Below are 16,704 nucleotides of genomic sequence, written 5' to 3'. Positions count from 1 at the left end.
GTGATCATACTGCGAATACTGTTGCGCAGAACTCCTAAATCTTTTTGTTGGAATCTCGCCTAGAATCTTTGGAATTCAACAAGTTATTTGAGACAACTGTCTGAAGCGCTGTTCCATATGTATTTATTTGCCAGAGTATGATATCTGTTAATCTATGGGCCGTTCTGGGTCGGACAAGGTTACTTTACTTTTAAGATATCTGTTTTTGTATGTAACAGTTCATGACAGTTAATGAATTTGTATGTAACAGTTAATGAATTTGACAAATCATTTAAGGATGAGAATGATTTATTCATTAAGGGTTTTATTCCTCGCAACATGAAATGCATCAGCAACTACAAATACATTGAACATAGTACACTTGTGCTGTTATTTTTCCCCTCTGATTTTCTAAATCAAGCTGCTTCATCTCAAAGTTCTACCTTGCAGCATGAATCTGTTCATGTCTTTTCAGGTCTGCTCTAGAATAGAATCTGTTCCCACAGTTCGTGCACTGGTAAGGCCTCTCTGCAGAGTGAATGACCCTGTGTTTCTTCAAGCCACTCTGAAGGCTGAAGCTCTTCCCACACTGAGAGCAGCTGTATGGTTTTTCTCCTGTGTGATACTGCTGGTGGGACTTCAGGTTGCACAGGTAGACAAAGCTCTTCCCACACTGAGAGCAGCTGAACGGCCTCTCCCCTGTGTGGCACTGCATGTGTACCCTGAGGTGGCACATGTAAACAAAGCCCTTACCGCACTGGGAGCAGGTGAAGGCCTTTTTCCCTGTGTGGTGGTACTTCTGGTGGTCTTTCAGGTTTCGGAGCTGAGGGAAGCTCTTTTCACAGTGTGGGCAGCTGTAGGGTTTGACCCTCAGCTGTGCCATTGTGTTGTTGCTAAGACCATAGGGACTGGACTCCAGGGCTCCCACAGCACAATCTGTCACCTGGGTGGGTATACCTGACTCTGGGAGTAGATGCTGCTTCTCCCTGGTCCATGGTGCTGGTTCTGGAGGTAGAGGTGGTGGCTCCCTGGCCCATGGTACTGGAGGTAGAGGCTCTCTGGCCCATGGTGCTGGAAGTGGAGGTGCTGGTCGAGGCTGAGGCTCACTGGTCCATGCTCCAGCATGTGAGCTCAGTCTCTGCAGACGACTCAGGCTCATTATGGTAGTATCTGTGGCTGTGACCATCTGGGTTACTAGATCCCCCCAGTCATCAGGCTCCTGTTTGATATGGACCACATGGGCCTCCCTCTCTTCTATCCTTTCAGAGACACAGGAAGAGCTGGGCATGTCTGTTTCCTGTGGACCCTCTCTCTCTGGGAGAGTGCTGGGTCCCTCTGACTGGAACATCTCCTCCTGTTTGATAACACAAACGTCCTCTGCTCCTGAGGACGGAACAGAACAAAGTCAGAGATCCTATATCAGGGGTGTGTGCGTGCATCTCTCATTCATATTCTGACAATCTCTGAAACTCACTTAGATAATACCTTTGATGATACAGTGGTAGCAATACAAGGTTATAACATTTACAGAGAAGACAGAAACGCCAACGGGGACGGTGTTGCGGTATATATTCAGAACCACATTCCTGTAAAGCTTAGAGAGGACCTCATGTTAAATACTGTTGAAGTAATATGGCTACAGGTTCACCTGCCTCACCTAAAGCCCATTCTGGTGGGAAGCTGCTATAGACCACCAAGTGCTAACAGTCAGTATCTGGATAACGTGTGAAATGCTTGATAATATATGTGAAATCAATAGAAAGGTATACTTTCTGGGTGATTTAAATATTGACTGGCTTTCCTCAGGCTGCCCACTCAAGAGAAAGCTTCAAACTGTAACTAGTGCCTGCAACCTGGTTCAGGTTATCAATCAACCTACCAGGGTAGTTACAAACAGACAGGAATGAAATCATCAACATGTATTGATCATATCTTTACTAATGCTGCAGAAATTTGTTTGAAAGCAGTATCCAAATCCATTGGATGTAGTGATCACAATATAGTAGCCATATCTAGGAAAACCAAAGTTCCAAAAGCTGGGCCTAATATTGTGTATAAGAAGTCATACAATAAGTTATGTAGTGATTCCTATGTTGTTGATGTGAAGAATATTTGTTGGTCTGTCGTGTGTAATGACGAGCAACCAGACGCTGCACTTGACACATTTATGAAATTGCTTATCCCAGTTACTAATAAGCATGCACCCATGAAGAAAATGACTGTAAAAACTTAAATCCGTGTGGATTGATGAGGAATTTAAAAATTGTATGGTTGAGAGGGATGAGGCAAAAGAGATGGCAAATAGGTCTGGCTGTACAACCGATTGGCAAACGTACTGCAAATTGAGAAATCATGTGACTAAACTGAATAAAAAGAAGAAGAAACTACACTATGAAACAAAGATAAATGACATAAAGAATGATAGTGAAAAGCTTTGGAGCACCTTAAATGAAATTTTGGGCAAAAAGGCAAACTCCGCTCCAGCATTCATTGAATCAGATGGCTCATTCATCCTAAAACCCACTGATATTGCCAACTACTTTAATGATTTTTTCATTGGCAAGATTAGCAACAAACGCTGACACTACACATCCAAGTACAGTGGGGGAAAAAATAATTTAGTCAGCCACCAATTGTGCAAGTTCTCCCACTTAAAAAGATGAGAGGCCTGTAATTTTCATCATAGGTACACGTCAACCATGACAGACAAATTGAGAAAAAAATATCCAAAAAATCACATTGTAGGATTTTTAAAGAATTTATTTGCAAATTATGGTGGAAAATAAGTATTTGGTCACCTACAAACAAGCAAGATTTCTGGCTCTCACAGACCTGTAACTTCTTCTTTAAGAGGCTCCTCTGTCCTCCACTCGTTACCTGTATTAATGGCACCTGTTTGAACTTGTTATCAGTATAAAAGACACCTGTCCACAACCTCAAACAGTCACACTCCAAACTCCACTATGGCCAAGACCAAAGAGCTGTCAAAGGACACCAGAAACAAAATTGTAGACCTGCACCAGGCTGGGAAGACTGAATCTGCAATAGGTAAGCAGCTTGGTTTGAAGAAATCAACTGTGGGAGCAATTATTAGGAAATGGAAGACATACAAGACCACTGATAATCTCCCTCAATCTGGGGCTCCACGCAAGATCTCACCCCGTGGGGTCAAAATGATCACAAGAACGGTGAGCAAAAATCCCAGAACCACACGGGGGGACCTAGTGAATGACCTGCAGAGAGCTGGGACCAAAGTAACAAAGCCTACCATCAGTAACACACTACGCCGCCAGGGACTCAAATCCTGCAGTGCCAGACGTGTCCCCCTGCTTAAGCCAGTACATGTCCAGGCCCGTCTGAAGTTTGCTAGAGTGCATTTGGATGATCCAGAAGAGGATTGGGAGAATGTCATATGGTCAGATGAAACCAAAGTAGAACTTTTTGGTAAAAACTCAACTCGTCGTGTTTGGAGGACAAAGAATGCTGAGTTGCATCCAAAGAACACCATACCTACTGTGAAGCATGGGGGTGGAAACATCATGCTTTGGGGCTGTTTTTCTGCAAAGGGACCAGGACGACTGATCCGTGTAAAGGAAAGAATGAATGGGGCCATGTATCGTGAGATTTTGAGTGAAAACCTCCTTCCATCAGCAAGGGCATTGAAGATGAAACGTGGCTGGGTCTTTCAGCATGACAATGATCCCAAACACACCGCCCGGGCAACGAAGGAGTGGCTTAGTAAGAAGCATTTCAAGGTCCTGGAGTGGCCTAGCCAGTCTCCAGATCTCAACCCCATAGAAAATCTTTGGAGGGAGTAGAAAGTCCGTGTTGCCCAGTGACAGCCCCAAAACATCACTGCTCTAGAGGAGATCTGCATGGAGGAATGGGCCAAAATACCAGCAACAGTGTGTGAAAACCTTGTGAAGACTTACAGAAAACGTTTGACCTGTGTCATTGCCAACAAAGGGTATATAACAAAGTATTGAGAAACTTTTGTTATTGACCAAATACTTATTTTCCACCATAATTTGCAAATAAATTCATAAAAAATCCTACAATGTCATTTTCTGGATTTTTTTTCTCATTTTGTCTGTCATAGTTGACGTGTACCTATGATGAAAATTACAGGCCTCTCTCATCTTTTTAAGTGGGAGAACTTGCACAATTTGTGGCTGACTAAATACTTTTTTTCCCCACTGTATATCTGACCAAATTATGAAAGACAAGCATTGTAATTTTGAATTCCGTAAAGTGTGGAAGAGGTAATTTAAAAAAAATATTCGATCAACAATGACAAGCCACCGGGGTCTGACACCTTGGATGGAAAATTACTGAGGATAATAGCAGACGATTTTGCCACATCTTCAATATAAGCCTACTAGAAAGTGTGTACCCTCAGGCCTGGAGGGAAGCAAAAGTTATTCCCCTACCTAAGAATAGTAAAGCCCCCTTAACTGGCTCAAATAGCCGACCAATCAGCCTGTTATCAACCCTTAGTAAACTTTTTTTGGGGGAAAATGGTGTTTGACCAGATAAAATGCTATTTTACAGTAAACAAATTGACAAGACTTTCAGCACGTTTATAGGGAAGGACATTCAACAAGCACAGCACTTACACAAATGACTGATGATTGGCCGAGAGATATTGCTGATAAAAAGATTGTGGGGGCTGTTTTGTTAGACTTCAGTGCGGCTTTTGACATTATCGATCATAGTCTGTTGCTGGAAAAACGTATGTGTTATGGCTTTACACCCCCTGCTATATTGTGGATGAAGAGTTACCTGTCTAACAGAACACAAAGGGTGTTCTTTAATGGAAGCCTCTCCAACAAAATCCAGGTAGAATCAGGAATTCCCCAGGGCAGCTGTCTAGGCCCCTTACTTTTTTCAATCTTTACTAACAACATGCCACTGGCTTTGAGTAAAGCCAGTGTGTCTATGTATGCGGATAACTCAACACTATACACGTCAGCTACCACGGCGACTGAGATGACAGCAAGACTTAACAAAGAGCTGGAGTTAGTTTCAGAATGGGTGGCAAGGAATAAGTTAGTCCTAAATATTTCAAAAACGAAAAGCATTGTATCCCAAATACAATGCTTTTAGTTTTTGAAATATTTAGGACTAACTTATTCCTTGCCACCCATTCTGAAACTAACTCCAGCTCTTTGTTAAGTCTTGCTGTCATCTCAGTCGCCGTGGTAGCTGAGTGACAAATCATTCACTAAACCCTAAACCTCAACTAAATCTTGTAATGAATCATGTGGAAATTGAGCAAGTTGAGGATACTAAATTGCTTGGAGTAACACTGGATTGTAAACTATTATGGTCAAAACATATTGATACAACAGTAGCTAGGATGGGGAGAAGTCTGTCTATAATAAAGCGCTACTCTGCATTCTTAACAGCACTATCAACAAGGCAGGTCCTACAGGCCCTAGTTTTGTCGCACCTGGACTACTGTTCAGTCGTGTGGTCAGGTGCCACAAAGAGGGACTTAGGAAAATTGCAATTGGCTCAGAACAGGGCAGCACGGCTGGCCCTTGGATGTACACAGAGAGCTAACAGTAATAATATGCATGTCAATCTCTCCTGGCTCAATGTGGAGGAGAGATTGACTTCATCACTACTTGTATTTGTGAGAGGTATTGACATGTTGAATGCACCAAGCTGTCTGTTTGAACTACTGGCACACAGCTCGGACACCCATGCATACCCCACAAGACATGCCACCAGAGGTCTCTTCACAGTCCCCAAGTCAAGAACAGACTACGGGAGGCGCACAGTACTACATAGAGCCATAACTACATGGAACTCTATTCCATGTCAAGTAACTCATGCCAGCAATAAAATTAGATTTAAAAAACAGAAAAATACACCGTATGGAACAGCAGGGACTGTGAAGCACCACAAACATAGACACATGCATACAAACACACGATAACATACACACTATACACACATGTACACATGGATTGTGTTATAGATATGTGGTAGTAGAGTAGAGGCCTGAGGGCACACACTTAATATGTTGTGAAATCTGTTATGAATGTATTGTAATGTTTTTAAAATGTATAACTGCCTTAATTTTGCTGGACCCCAGGAAGAGTAGCTGCTGCCTTGGCAGCAGTTAATGAGAATCCATAATAAATACAAATCCTCACTTACCTGACAGAGCCTCTCCTTTCTCAGTGTCTCCAGCACAACCACATCTCACACACATCCCCCCCTGATCTCTCTCTTCCCTCTTCTTTCTCTGCTCTTTCTCTTCAACTTCCATCCTCTTCCTCTCCTCCTCTCTGTCCCTCCATCTCTGCTCCCACTGCTGCAGCTTCTTCCTCAAGACATCCACTTCCTGCTTGCTCCGTGTCACTTCCTCCAGGAAGCCATCCTTCACCAACCGAGTGATCTCATGCATGGCGGTTTTGAGGACTGTTTCCATGACGCCACTGAGCTGGTACTGGAAGGTGAGGATGGCCTCTGACATAGCTGCAACAACATCAACTCAACACTGCAAAATAAACCCCACTTCCCTTCCAAACGTCACAGTTGCTTTGCCTCCCAGTGAGTTCAGCAAGCTGGGAAACTGGCATGTAGCTTCCAGATTACACCAGTACCCAGGGAGTCCACCTGGAAACAGGGACAAACTGTCAAATAGATGATAAGGGTGACCCTGCAGTGTGGACTGTCATCTTGCCAGTGAAACAGGGAAGCTCAGCGACCAATAGCCATTCACGCCAGCAAAATGCTTAGCTAGTAGTAATAGCTAGCTAAATATTTAGGAAATTATTGGTGTAATTGTTAGTTATTACTCTTTCATGTAGACTACTACCAGAGATACTGACGTTAGGTACTTAACTAGCTAGATAGCAGAATTTTGTCCAGCTTGCCTTGCTATTAGCTAATGTTGAGCTAACTTAGCTAGCTAGCTACATAGCTATAACTCAGGGGTATAACGAACGATAGCATCTTCATTTGACTCGAATAAAAATTATCTTATTACTTGCCAAACGTTGTCAATCGGCTAGTTGGAAACGTTCAATCTCTCATCCCAGTGCCACAAATTGTGTAATATTTGCTGACTGTATTCAAAGTAGCATCTAGCTAGTGCTAACACTGGTGTCCACTAGTTACCACAGCCACACAAATTCAAAATGGCTATATCGTAAAAATGTATTAAAACAAAAATTAGCTTTTTGGTCTTTGTTTAAGGTCAGGGTTAGCCATTTAGCAGTGTTGTTAGGTTTAGTTTTAAAATCACATTTTAAGAAGAGAAATTGTAGAAATGGGCGGCCCCCTAGCACGTGCCGTCAAGAGGATCATCATGCGAAGGCGATTGCGCAGAACTGTTAGCAGAAAAAATGGGAGACTTGTCACTATATCTATCATATATATAATATATATATTTGTTCTAAAATGCTAATAATAATCATTATCAACCCATGTTGACACACAATGTAGGGCATTGAAACAAATAGCTACACCCTTTTTATTGGATGCAGGGGGGCCAGTATAAGAGCGTCTGCTAAATGACTAAAATGTAAAATGATAATCAATAGATGATCTATTATCTAGATTGTTCCATGAAAGTTCATTCCCTCTGGTTCATGAGCTCCAACAAAGTAAATATTTCAATGAACTACCTATGCTGAAGAGCTATGAGAGACAGAGAACTAAGGCAGTATAAGACAGGCCTTTACTGTAGTGAAGACCTTCTAGATTCTCAATATAGAATTGAAATAGAGATTCTCAAACTCTTATTAGCTGGTAGTTCCATAGCCTTGGCCAGTTCTTCTGTAGCTTCAGATAGAAGTTCTACAGGGACGTGATCTCTGCATACGTTTGTCTGCACCAGGAAAATCTGTATTGTTGGTCTAGTAGTTAGTTAGAAGAAGCTGTTGTGGTCCTCAGCACAGGTAGATAACCTTCACAATGTTCCACTGGTGGAAGACCCCTTCTTAAATGTACTGAACAAAGGAATTTCAATTCCATGTGCACCAATGGTAAGTAACTAATGACTACCTCCCCATATTTACATGTTCAAGAATGAAACTCTACCTGAATGAAACTCTACCTTTTAAAGTGCTCTGATCTGGTCTTATTTAACCTTAGGTGTGAGTACATTCTTGTTTGACAGGCCTATACCAGTAGAACAACCATTTATTCAAATCAAGACTCCCAGACTCTTGTGAGGGAAGGTGAGGCTGACCACCAGCGTCCACATCCCCACTAAACAACTCAGTTAACCAGATTAACTCTGTATTTAAAGTAGCAATTTCGCCCTCCACTGGTTAGTAAACTCTCCATATCGCCTCCTACACTAGCAAACATGATATGAGTCCCACAGTCAGTGTGTTTAGTGCCCTTTGCCCTCTCTAAAAGCATAGTGTAACATTTACCCTCTCAACTAGAAGCATTGGATGATGAAAACACTTCAATAGCTATTTCAAGTGGAGAAACAGCCCAGGTCTTAGGTCAGAGTAGATTACAGACCAATGTGCATTTGATTTACTCATTGCTTTATCTCCTAGCCTGATGAATAACTGCTACTTTAGCAAGTAATGAATTATGTTCTCTGTTATACCGTGAGTTACAGTGTATACATAAGAGTGTATTTTACATTTTCATGGCTACCTCTGTGTATACATTAAGCATTTTCAAACAACACAGAATAACATTTATGTATTTATTGTAACATTAAAGCAAAGGTCATTTAAGTGCAGTTTTGCTATGTCATTCATTGACCAGAAGTATTTTGTTCTTCTTTCATTTCTAGGCATGATAAGCTTCAAAGAAAACCTTCAATGCTGTGTTGTGACAGGCCATGTTTTGTGCCTCCATTTCAAAGAAGTTAATGTAGATCCTGAAACAGAGAGATGGATCAGCTTGGGTCAATGTGTGTGTGTGTGTGTGAGTGAGTGAGAGGCTGACTGCTGTAGAGTGGGTGTTTTGGTTCTGTACCGGTTGGGGGTAATTCCCAGGTGTTTGTTGAGCAGTCCACAGAGTAGTGTGGAATACTGCAGGTTCTGTTCCTCACTTATAGCTCCAATACTGTGGAGGGAGGAGTGGGCACAGTGGGCGGTCGTTCCCCCGAATGTCATCAGCTGATCTGGCACGATGTGAACAACAAAACTGCAGAAGACAAAACAACAATATAACCATGAATTACATATTAGTAATTTAATAGGATAATTGTGAGTATAACACTGCAATGTTGTATTATAATGTAGTTTCTCTACATGTTTCAAAGTTAACTCTGCTGTTTTTCCCCATGGCTTTGGCCAGTTCTTATGTTGCTTCAGACAGAAGTGCCGCTGGGACAGCAGCCTTGGTTACATTTGTGCTCACCAGGAAAACAGACATGGATGGTTACTTTAATTATACTCCTTAACACAGGAAATGTAGCTTTACAGTGCTACACTTAAAAAAAGTTTTGATTGTGTGTCCATGTGAATGGGGTGTGGCCTCTGAAATGCATGCTTCTCCTTAGCAGGAAGTAGTTTGCAATTGGTGCGTTTATATGCCCTCTATAGACTGCTAATGGACCATGATACTACCACAGAGTTTGTATTGTCTTTGATACTACTTCCTACTTCCTAGTTCCTGCCACCAGAGTGTGCATTTTCCATTCAACTTCACTGCTCTTCTCTCAATTGTTCAACATTCTCAACATTGCTATCCCAAGTAAATAACCAGCTGTATTTGCCTGTCCATGACTGTTTGACTTCAGGAGCTGAAATACAATAATCTTTCCCTGATAATGCAGACTATTAGACTGACTATGAGCTGTAAAACTACATCTTCTTGCTTGGTTTTCATGTTTATAGATGAAACACTCAAAACATCACATAATAATCAAGGATTCACTTTTTTGTAATATCAAATAAAAGAGCCATGTAATTGCCGTCTCTCGATTTGATTGGATATTTAATTAATCTACTCTTCTTTCATTTATTCGATGCAAGAACAACACAGAACATTGTGCTATCCCAGGCCACATTTTGGGTCTCCATTTTAAAGAAGTTAATGTAGATCCTGAGACAGAGACAAATGGAATGGGTCAAAGTGTTTCAATTTGACTGGTGTGTGCGTGCGTGTTCTGTACCTGTTAGGCGCGGTGCCCAGGTCTTTGTTGAGCGTCCACACAGTAGTTTAGAGTACTGCAGGTTCTGTTCCTCACTGATAACTCCAATACTGTGGATAGAACCATGTGAACAGGGGGCAGTGGTTCCCCCAAACATTATCATCTGGTCTGGAAGGATGTGAATGAAACAGTTCAGCAGAAAACAAGGGAGACTTGTGTCAAGCAGTGTCAAGGCGCTGTTATTTACTTTAAGGGCTTAATACAATGTGAATAATCAATAGTATGATGACAGGAAAACAGTCACACCATTTTTCCCAGATTACCTTCAGTTCTAAGCTGGCGCGGGACCTACTTGTTTTAGGTACAGATTAGAGCTATATATTTTAGTTACATTTCATTTATTCATTCCTACTACATGTTTGTGAGTTATGGAAAAGTTGACACAGTATGCAACACTGTACTTGAAATGGGTTCTATTATATTATTATTACTAGATTTTGAAACTCAACTCAGGTCCTGGATTTCCCATGGCTTTGGACAGTTCCACCGTAGCTTCAGATAGAAGTGCAGCTGGCACGGAAGCTTTGGCATAATTTGTGTTCACCATGAAAACCGGCATGGTTGTAAGTTTACTTGAAGCAAGACGTATTGCTCCCACTGAGATATAATAAGAACGATTTGCCTTCAGCACAGGCGGTTTACCTTCACAATGATACTCAACGATAGACAACTGTGTGGGCATTTGAATGAGGTGTGGCTGCTGAAGTGATTTTTATCCACCAATGGCAACATACTTCCTGCCACGAGCGGGAGTTATTCATGTAATATCAGTACTAGCCTCTCATTTCAGAACAGTCTCCAATGTATTTTGATACCTATCCATTGAACCTGATTGAACCTCAGAACAGATGCATGGCATCACAGATATGACAAAATGTGTCAAAAGTAAATGCCCTGCTAGTGGTCTTCGCCTGTTCATGGTTTTTTGTATAGTGCAGGTGAAGTGTGAATACACCAATCTTTACCTAACAATTGAACAAAATAGATTGTCTGTGTGAGGTCAAATTGGACTGCTTCATGGCATGCTCTCAATTAATGGCAGTGCAAAGCATCCGGTCTGTAAAACAAGTCAAAAACACAGGGAAAACAGAACAAATTGTGATCAAGGTGAATCACTTTATTGTAACATCAAAGCCTAGGGTCCAGTGCAAATCAAGGGTATGTTTTAAAGCAAGGGTCCATTTAAGTGCATTTATCAATACTGCTCTACATCAGCCCAACAACTGGGCATCTCTGCTCATCTCTCCACAGCCTACTCTAGTGCTATAAAACCGTTAAGGTGTTGGGGAAAGGAGGGGTCAGCTCCCATTGAGGTTTAGGTCCCCTGCTCAACCAAAGGTAGAGTTGTTCCAGGCCACGTTCGCTGCCTCCATGTCAAAGAAGTTCACGTAGATCCTGAGACACAAGAGGAGTGTTAGTGTATGAACATTTCATGTGGATTTTCCTCTGTGTGTGGTGTCCATTACCTGTCAGGGGAGATGCCCAGGTGTTTGTTGAGCAGTCCACACAGCAGTTTAGAGTACTGTTTCTGAGCTCCTTCAATCTTTCCAATGCTGTGCAGGGAGCAGAGGGCACAAGGGTCTCCTTTCCCCCCGAACATCATCAACTGGTCTGGGACGATGTGCACAGCGAGGTACTGAGAAAGAGACACACACAGAGAGAACAGAGCATACAATGAGTGGGAGCTGGAACAATCATGTGAAAATCATGTGTTTAAGGCAAGATGAAAATTCCAACCATTACAGTGAAATTGCACATGTAAAACTAGTTGTTGGATTACATGTTACAGTACTCCTGTCCTGGACCTATTGAAAGTATAGTAGACCTGCAGCACGAACCTCGTGTTCCATTTTAGGAATAAGATCTGCGCATGCCCAATTGTATAACGGTTCTGTTATGGGATGCCAAAGGGGTCTCTCAACTGCAACAAAGGGTCCCTACAATGTAATCTTCACCGCAGAAAAACGCATCGGCATCAAATGAACTATAATTAGCGATCTACAACGGGGGAGGGTGGGAAGGCATTGCTGTGCCAACTTTGGAAGACTCACCTGCACAGGTTTTCCCATCGCCTTGGCCAGTTCCTCTGTGGCCTCAGACAACAGTGCAGGAGGAATGTCACTCTTGGGCACATTAGTATTCACCAAAAACATAGGCATGATGATTGCTTCGCTTAAATTCTCTCTGTTGCAGGGAAATAACCGTGATCAACACAGCTCTGGAGCAAGCTTGAAAGCAGCTTCTTCTTCTGTAAGTTTTTATTTGCGGGCTACAAAAAAAAAAAGGTATTGCCGCCACCTACTGGGTGGGGTGAAAACTGAGAAACTTTAAGGAAGGGTGAAAACGTACGACCACAGAGTTTCTAAACCCAGGGGCGCAACATCGCAAGACTTCCAGGAACGCTTGCGAAGCAGACCAGGCGGCAGGCCTGTACTCTAAAACGTAAAAATGTTATCTCCGCTGTCAAGAGGGGGGCCACTAAAATGTTTTGCTACGCATTCATGAAATCATGCTACCTATCGCACCACAAAAAGCATGCTGGACAATGTGACTTTCATGAGTTTGGAGTGTTAATGTTCAGGTCTCTGGTTTGACCCCAGTTTGGGCCAAGGATGAGATTCTTGTCTGTTTCATATGCATTCATTCTTACCACAGTCATTAAAAGGGAAATAAGAATAGGCTCAAGCCTCTATAGGCCTAATAACACCTTGCTGTGTAGGCCATTTGTGTGTAGATGCATCTGTATTTAATATATTAGTGACCTAGTGTTATTGACTCTGAGAGAGGCAAGAATAATATATCTTAGGCTCCTCCTGGGTCCGTGCAGACAGTGGGAGAAGGCACCTCAAGCGCTGTGGAGACAGTGAATGATGTAAGATCAGTTAAACATTATTGTACTAAACATTATTGTACTATATCTTCTGTTCTCACTCAGAACTGGTGTGTGTGTATATGTTTGAGAGAGAGAGAGAGAGACTGAGAATTGGTGTTATTGTTTCTGAGAGGAGAAGAAGTGTAATAGCTTCTGTCACTTTCAGGCTCATCCAGGATCCTTGCACACAGTGGGAGAAGGTACCGCAAGCTCTGTGGAGACTGAATGATGTAAGAACAGTTAATCATTGTTTTCTGACTATACAATGCAAAATAGATAGGATCAAACTTAAGTTTTAAAAACATTTACATAAGGAGTCTAAGAAGTTGAATCAAGGCCCTTAATCTGTGCTCTTTTTTTAGGCTGATGTACGCTACTACCCCTCCACAAAGCTACGGGTCAACGATGACCAACACCAGCTGCTGAACAGCATCATGACCTCCTTGACTGCCAGGGTTTCTAGATGACATTACGAAACTGAAAGAACTGTTGATGGTGGTAACCAAGCTGTTAATGGGGGTAGAAGAACAGCTTGCCACTGTCATGGGGCTTAACTTGGATAGCAAGTTTTGTTTAGACAGATTTCAGGGATCTGATGATGACATTAGATTTTGGATAGGCTTTTATAGCTATGGGGCACTGAAAACCTTCTGCACAAATATGTTAGTCTGAAGCTTCCAACTTGGTCTACTGTGGCAAAATGGGCATACCAGAGTTGGTAGAGTCGGTGGCCATTGCAAGGGTACGCATTCATGTCGAGAGATTAATGGGCAGGCTTAAGCAGCGACATATACAGTGGGGAAAAAAAGTATTTAGTCAGCCACCAATTGTGCAAGTTCTCCCACTTAAAAAGATGAGAGAGGCCTGTAATTTTCATCATAGGTACACGTCAACAATGACAGACAAATTGAGGAAAAAAAATCCAGAAAATCACATTGTAGGATTTTTAATGAATTTATTTGCAAAATATGGTGGAAAATAAGTATTTGGTCAATAACAAAAGTTTCTCAATACTTTGTTATATACCCTTTGTTGGCAATGACACAGGTCAAACGTTTTCTGTAAGTCTTCACAAGGTTTTCACACACTGTTGCTGGTATTTTGGCCCATTCCTCCATGCAGATCTCCTCTAGAGCAGTAATGTTTTGGGGCTGTCGCTGGGCAACACAGACTTTCAACTCCCTCCAAAGATTTTCTATGGGGTTGAGATCTGGAGACTGGCTAGGCTACTCCAGGACCTTGAAATGCTTCTTACGAAGCCACTCCTTCGTTGCCCGGGCGGTGTGTTTGGGATCATTGTCATGCTGAAAGACCCAGCCACGTTTCATCTTCAATGCCCTTGCTGATGGAAGGAGGTTTTCACTCAAAATCTCACGATACATGGCCCCATTCATTCTTTCCTTTACACGGATCAGTCGTCCTGGTCCCTTTGCAGAAAAACAGCCCCAAAGCATGATGTTTCCACCCACATGCTTCACAGTAGGTATGGTGTTCTTCGGATGCAACTCAGCATTCTTTGTCCTCCAAACACGACGAGTTGAGTTTTTACCAAAATGTTCTATTTTGGTTTCATCTGACCATATGACATTCTCCCAATCCTCTTCTGGATCATCCAAATGCACTCTAGCAAACTTCAGACGGGCCTGGACATGTACTGGCTTAAGCAGGGGGACACGTCTGGCACTGCAGGATTTGATTCCCTGGCAGCGTAGTGTGTTACTGATGGTAGGCTTTGTTACTTTGGTCCCAGCTCTCTGCAGGTCATTCACTAAGTCCCCCCGTGTGGTTCTGTGATTTTTGCTCACCGTTGTTGTGATCATTTTGACCCCACGGGGTGAGATCTTGCGTGGAGCCCCAGATCGAGGGAGATTATCAGTGGTCTTGTATGTCTTCCATTTCCTAATAATTGCTCCCACAGTTGATTTCTTCAAACCAAACTGCTTACCTATTGCAGATTCAGTCTTCCCAGCCTGGTGCAGGTCTACAATTTTGTTTCTGGTGTCCTTTGACAGCTCTTTGGTCTTGGCCATAGTGGAGTTTGGAGTGTGACTGTTTGAGGTTGTGGACAGGTGTCTTTTATGCTGATAACAAGTTCAAACAGGTGCCATTAATACAGGTAACGAGTGGAGGACAGAGGAGCCTCTTAAAGAAGAAGTTACAGGTCTGTGAGAGCCAGAAATCTTGCTTGTTTGTAGGTGACCAAATACTTATTTTCCACCATAATTTGCAAATAAATTCATTAAATATCCTACAATGTGATTTTCTGGATTTTTTTTCCTCAATTTGTCTGTCATTGTTGACGTGTACCTATGATGAAAATTACAGGCCTCTCTCATCTTTTTAAGTGGGAGAACTTGCACAATTGGTGGCTGACTAAATACTTTTTTTCCCCACTGTACTTGGAAGGAAAGTCCCACTCACTTACTGGAAGCACAAAAACATATTTCAACCATGTGCTCTGCTAATACTATTCTGGCCTCCTCTTGTAGACTGAAGGTGTGGTGTGCCGGTGTGGTGTGCATGATTTCACATCATTCAGTACTACGGTGTCTGGCATGTCTGGATATACCCCTACCCAAGGTAGCTATAACCAAATACAATGATTTCAAATCAAATCAAATCCAATTTTATTGGTCACATGCGCCGAATACAACAGGTGCAGACATTACAGTGAAATGCTTACTTACAGCCCTTACCCAACAGTGCATTTATTTTAAACAAAAAAAGTAAGAATAAAACAACAACAAAAAAAGTGTTGAGAAAAAAAGAGCAGAAGTAAAATAAAGTGACAGTAGGGAGGCTATATATACAGGGGGGTACCGTTGCAGAGTCAATGTGCGGGGGCACCGGCTAGTTGAGGTAGTTGAGGTAATATGTACATGTGGGTAGAGTTAAAGTGACTATGCATAAATACTTAACAGAGTAGCAGCAGCGTAAAAAGGATGGGGTGGGGGGGCAGTGCAAATAGTCCGGGTAGCCATGATTAGCTGTTCAGGAGTCTTATGGCTTGGGGGTAGAAGCTGTTGAGAAGTCTTTTGGACCTAGACTTGGCACTCCGGTACCGCTTGCCGTGCGGTAGCAGAGAGAACAGTCTATGACTAGGGTGGCTGGAGTCTTTGACAATTTTGAGGGGCTTCCTCTGACACCGCCTGGTATAGAGGTCCTGGATGGCAGGAAGCTCTAAGGTCTCCCATACAATCTTGTTTAACAATATTTTGCTGCAAACAGTTTAATTCATCATTGTTGTTGGAGAGACAGTAACCTGGTGGTAGATGAGGAGATCAAAACCTTCCTCAACAACCGCAGGTTCTCCCCGGCTATCGTAGGATAGGTCACAAATACATGCATCTATTCTGCTCAGACAACTTTTAGTGGGTTAACTGTTTTTAATCTGTACTGTTTAGGGCACAAAGCTGTGATATTGCTTGTGGAGATGTAACCGTTAAATGCAACATTTGGATATTGACTGAAACATTCTGTACACTATATACATTTATAAATATAAATTGTAATAGGTAATATAATAAATAGAAAATACATGAACAATTTACAAAACGTGTCTGGTTCGCATTTCATTTTGGACCTAGAGTGAACTTCATAAGTACTTGTATAGTAAACGAATTATAATCATCACTGCTGAATGCATTCAGGTTGGCACGTCTGCATTTTGCCAAAAATGATTGTGCGATAAGTGCAGGAACAATGTACT

General features: G+C 42.2%; 2 protein-coding genes across 3 annotated transcripts; both read right to left on the bottom strand.

The window, feature by feature from the left end:
- Nucleotides 1–273: 273 nt before the first annotated feature.
- LOC311107630 (uncharacterized protein) lies at nucleotides 274–7,253 on the bottom strand. Of its 2 annotated transcripts, none has more exons than XM_084150153.1 (3): nucleotides 6,987–7,253; nucleotides 6,148–6,609; nucleotides 274–1,362 (listed from the first exon to the last, which is right to left on the bottom strand). In XM_084150153.1, the coding sequence occupies exons 2-3, from the start codon at nucleotides 6,464–6,466 to the stop codon at nucleotides 419–421; spliced, it is 1,263 nt and encodes a 420-aa protein (XP_084006279.1). In that variant the 5' UTR covers nucleotides 6,467–6,609; nucleotides 6,987–7,253; the 3' UTR covers nucleotides 274–418. The 2 variants fall into 2 exon arrangements, with proteins under 2 accessions (XP_084006279.1, XP_084006278.1); XM_084150152.1 differs by having other exon boundaries at nucleotides 6,983–7,107.
- Nucleotides 7,254–11,225: 3,972 nt separating this feature from the next.
- LOC311107457 (macrophage migration inhibitory factor-like) lies at nucleotides 11,226–12,375 on the bottom strand. The gene is made up of 3 exons (XM_084149952.1): nucleotides 12,175–12,375; nucleotides 11,590–11,759; nucleotides 11,226–11,518 (listed from the first exon to the last, which is right to left on the bottom strand). Exons 1-3 carry the CDS (start codon nucleotides 12,280–12,282, stop codon nucleotides 11,452–11,454), a joined length of 345 nt encoding a protein of 114 aa, XP_084006078.1. The 5' UTR covers nucleotides 12,283–12,375; the 3' UTR covers nucleotides 11,226–11,451.
- Nucleotides 12,376–16,704: the final 4,329 nt, after the last annotated feature.

This window comes from Coregonus lavaretus (assembly GCF_964263955.1).
Source record: "Coregonus lavaretus genome assembly, chromosome: 32".
Taxonomy (NCBI): Eukaryota; Metazoa; Chordata; class Actinopteri; order Salmoniformes; family Salmonidae; genus Coregonus; species Coregonus lavaretus.
The sequence above is the reverse complement of the archived record's forward strand: the minus strand, read 5'-3'. Positions and strand labels throughout refer to the sequence as shown.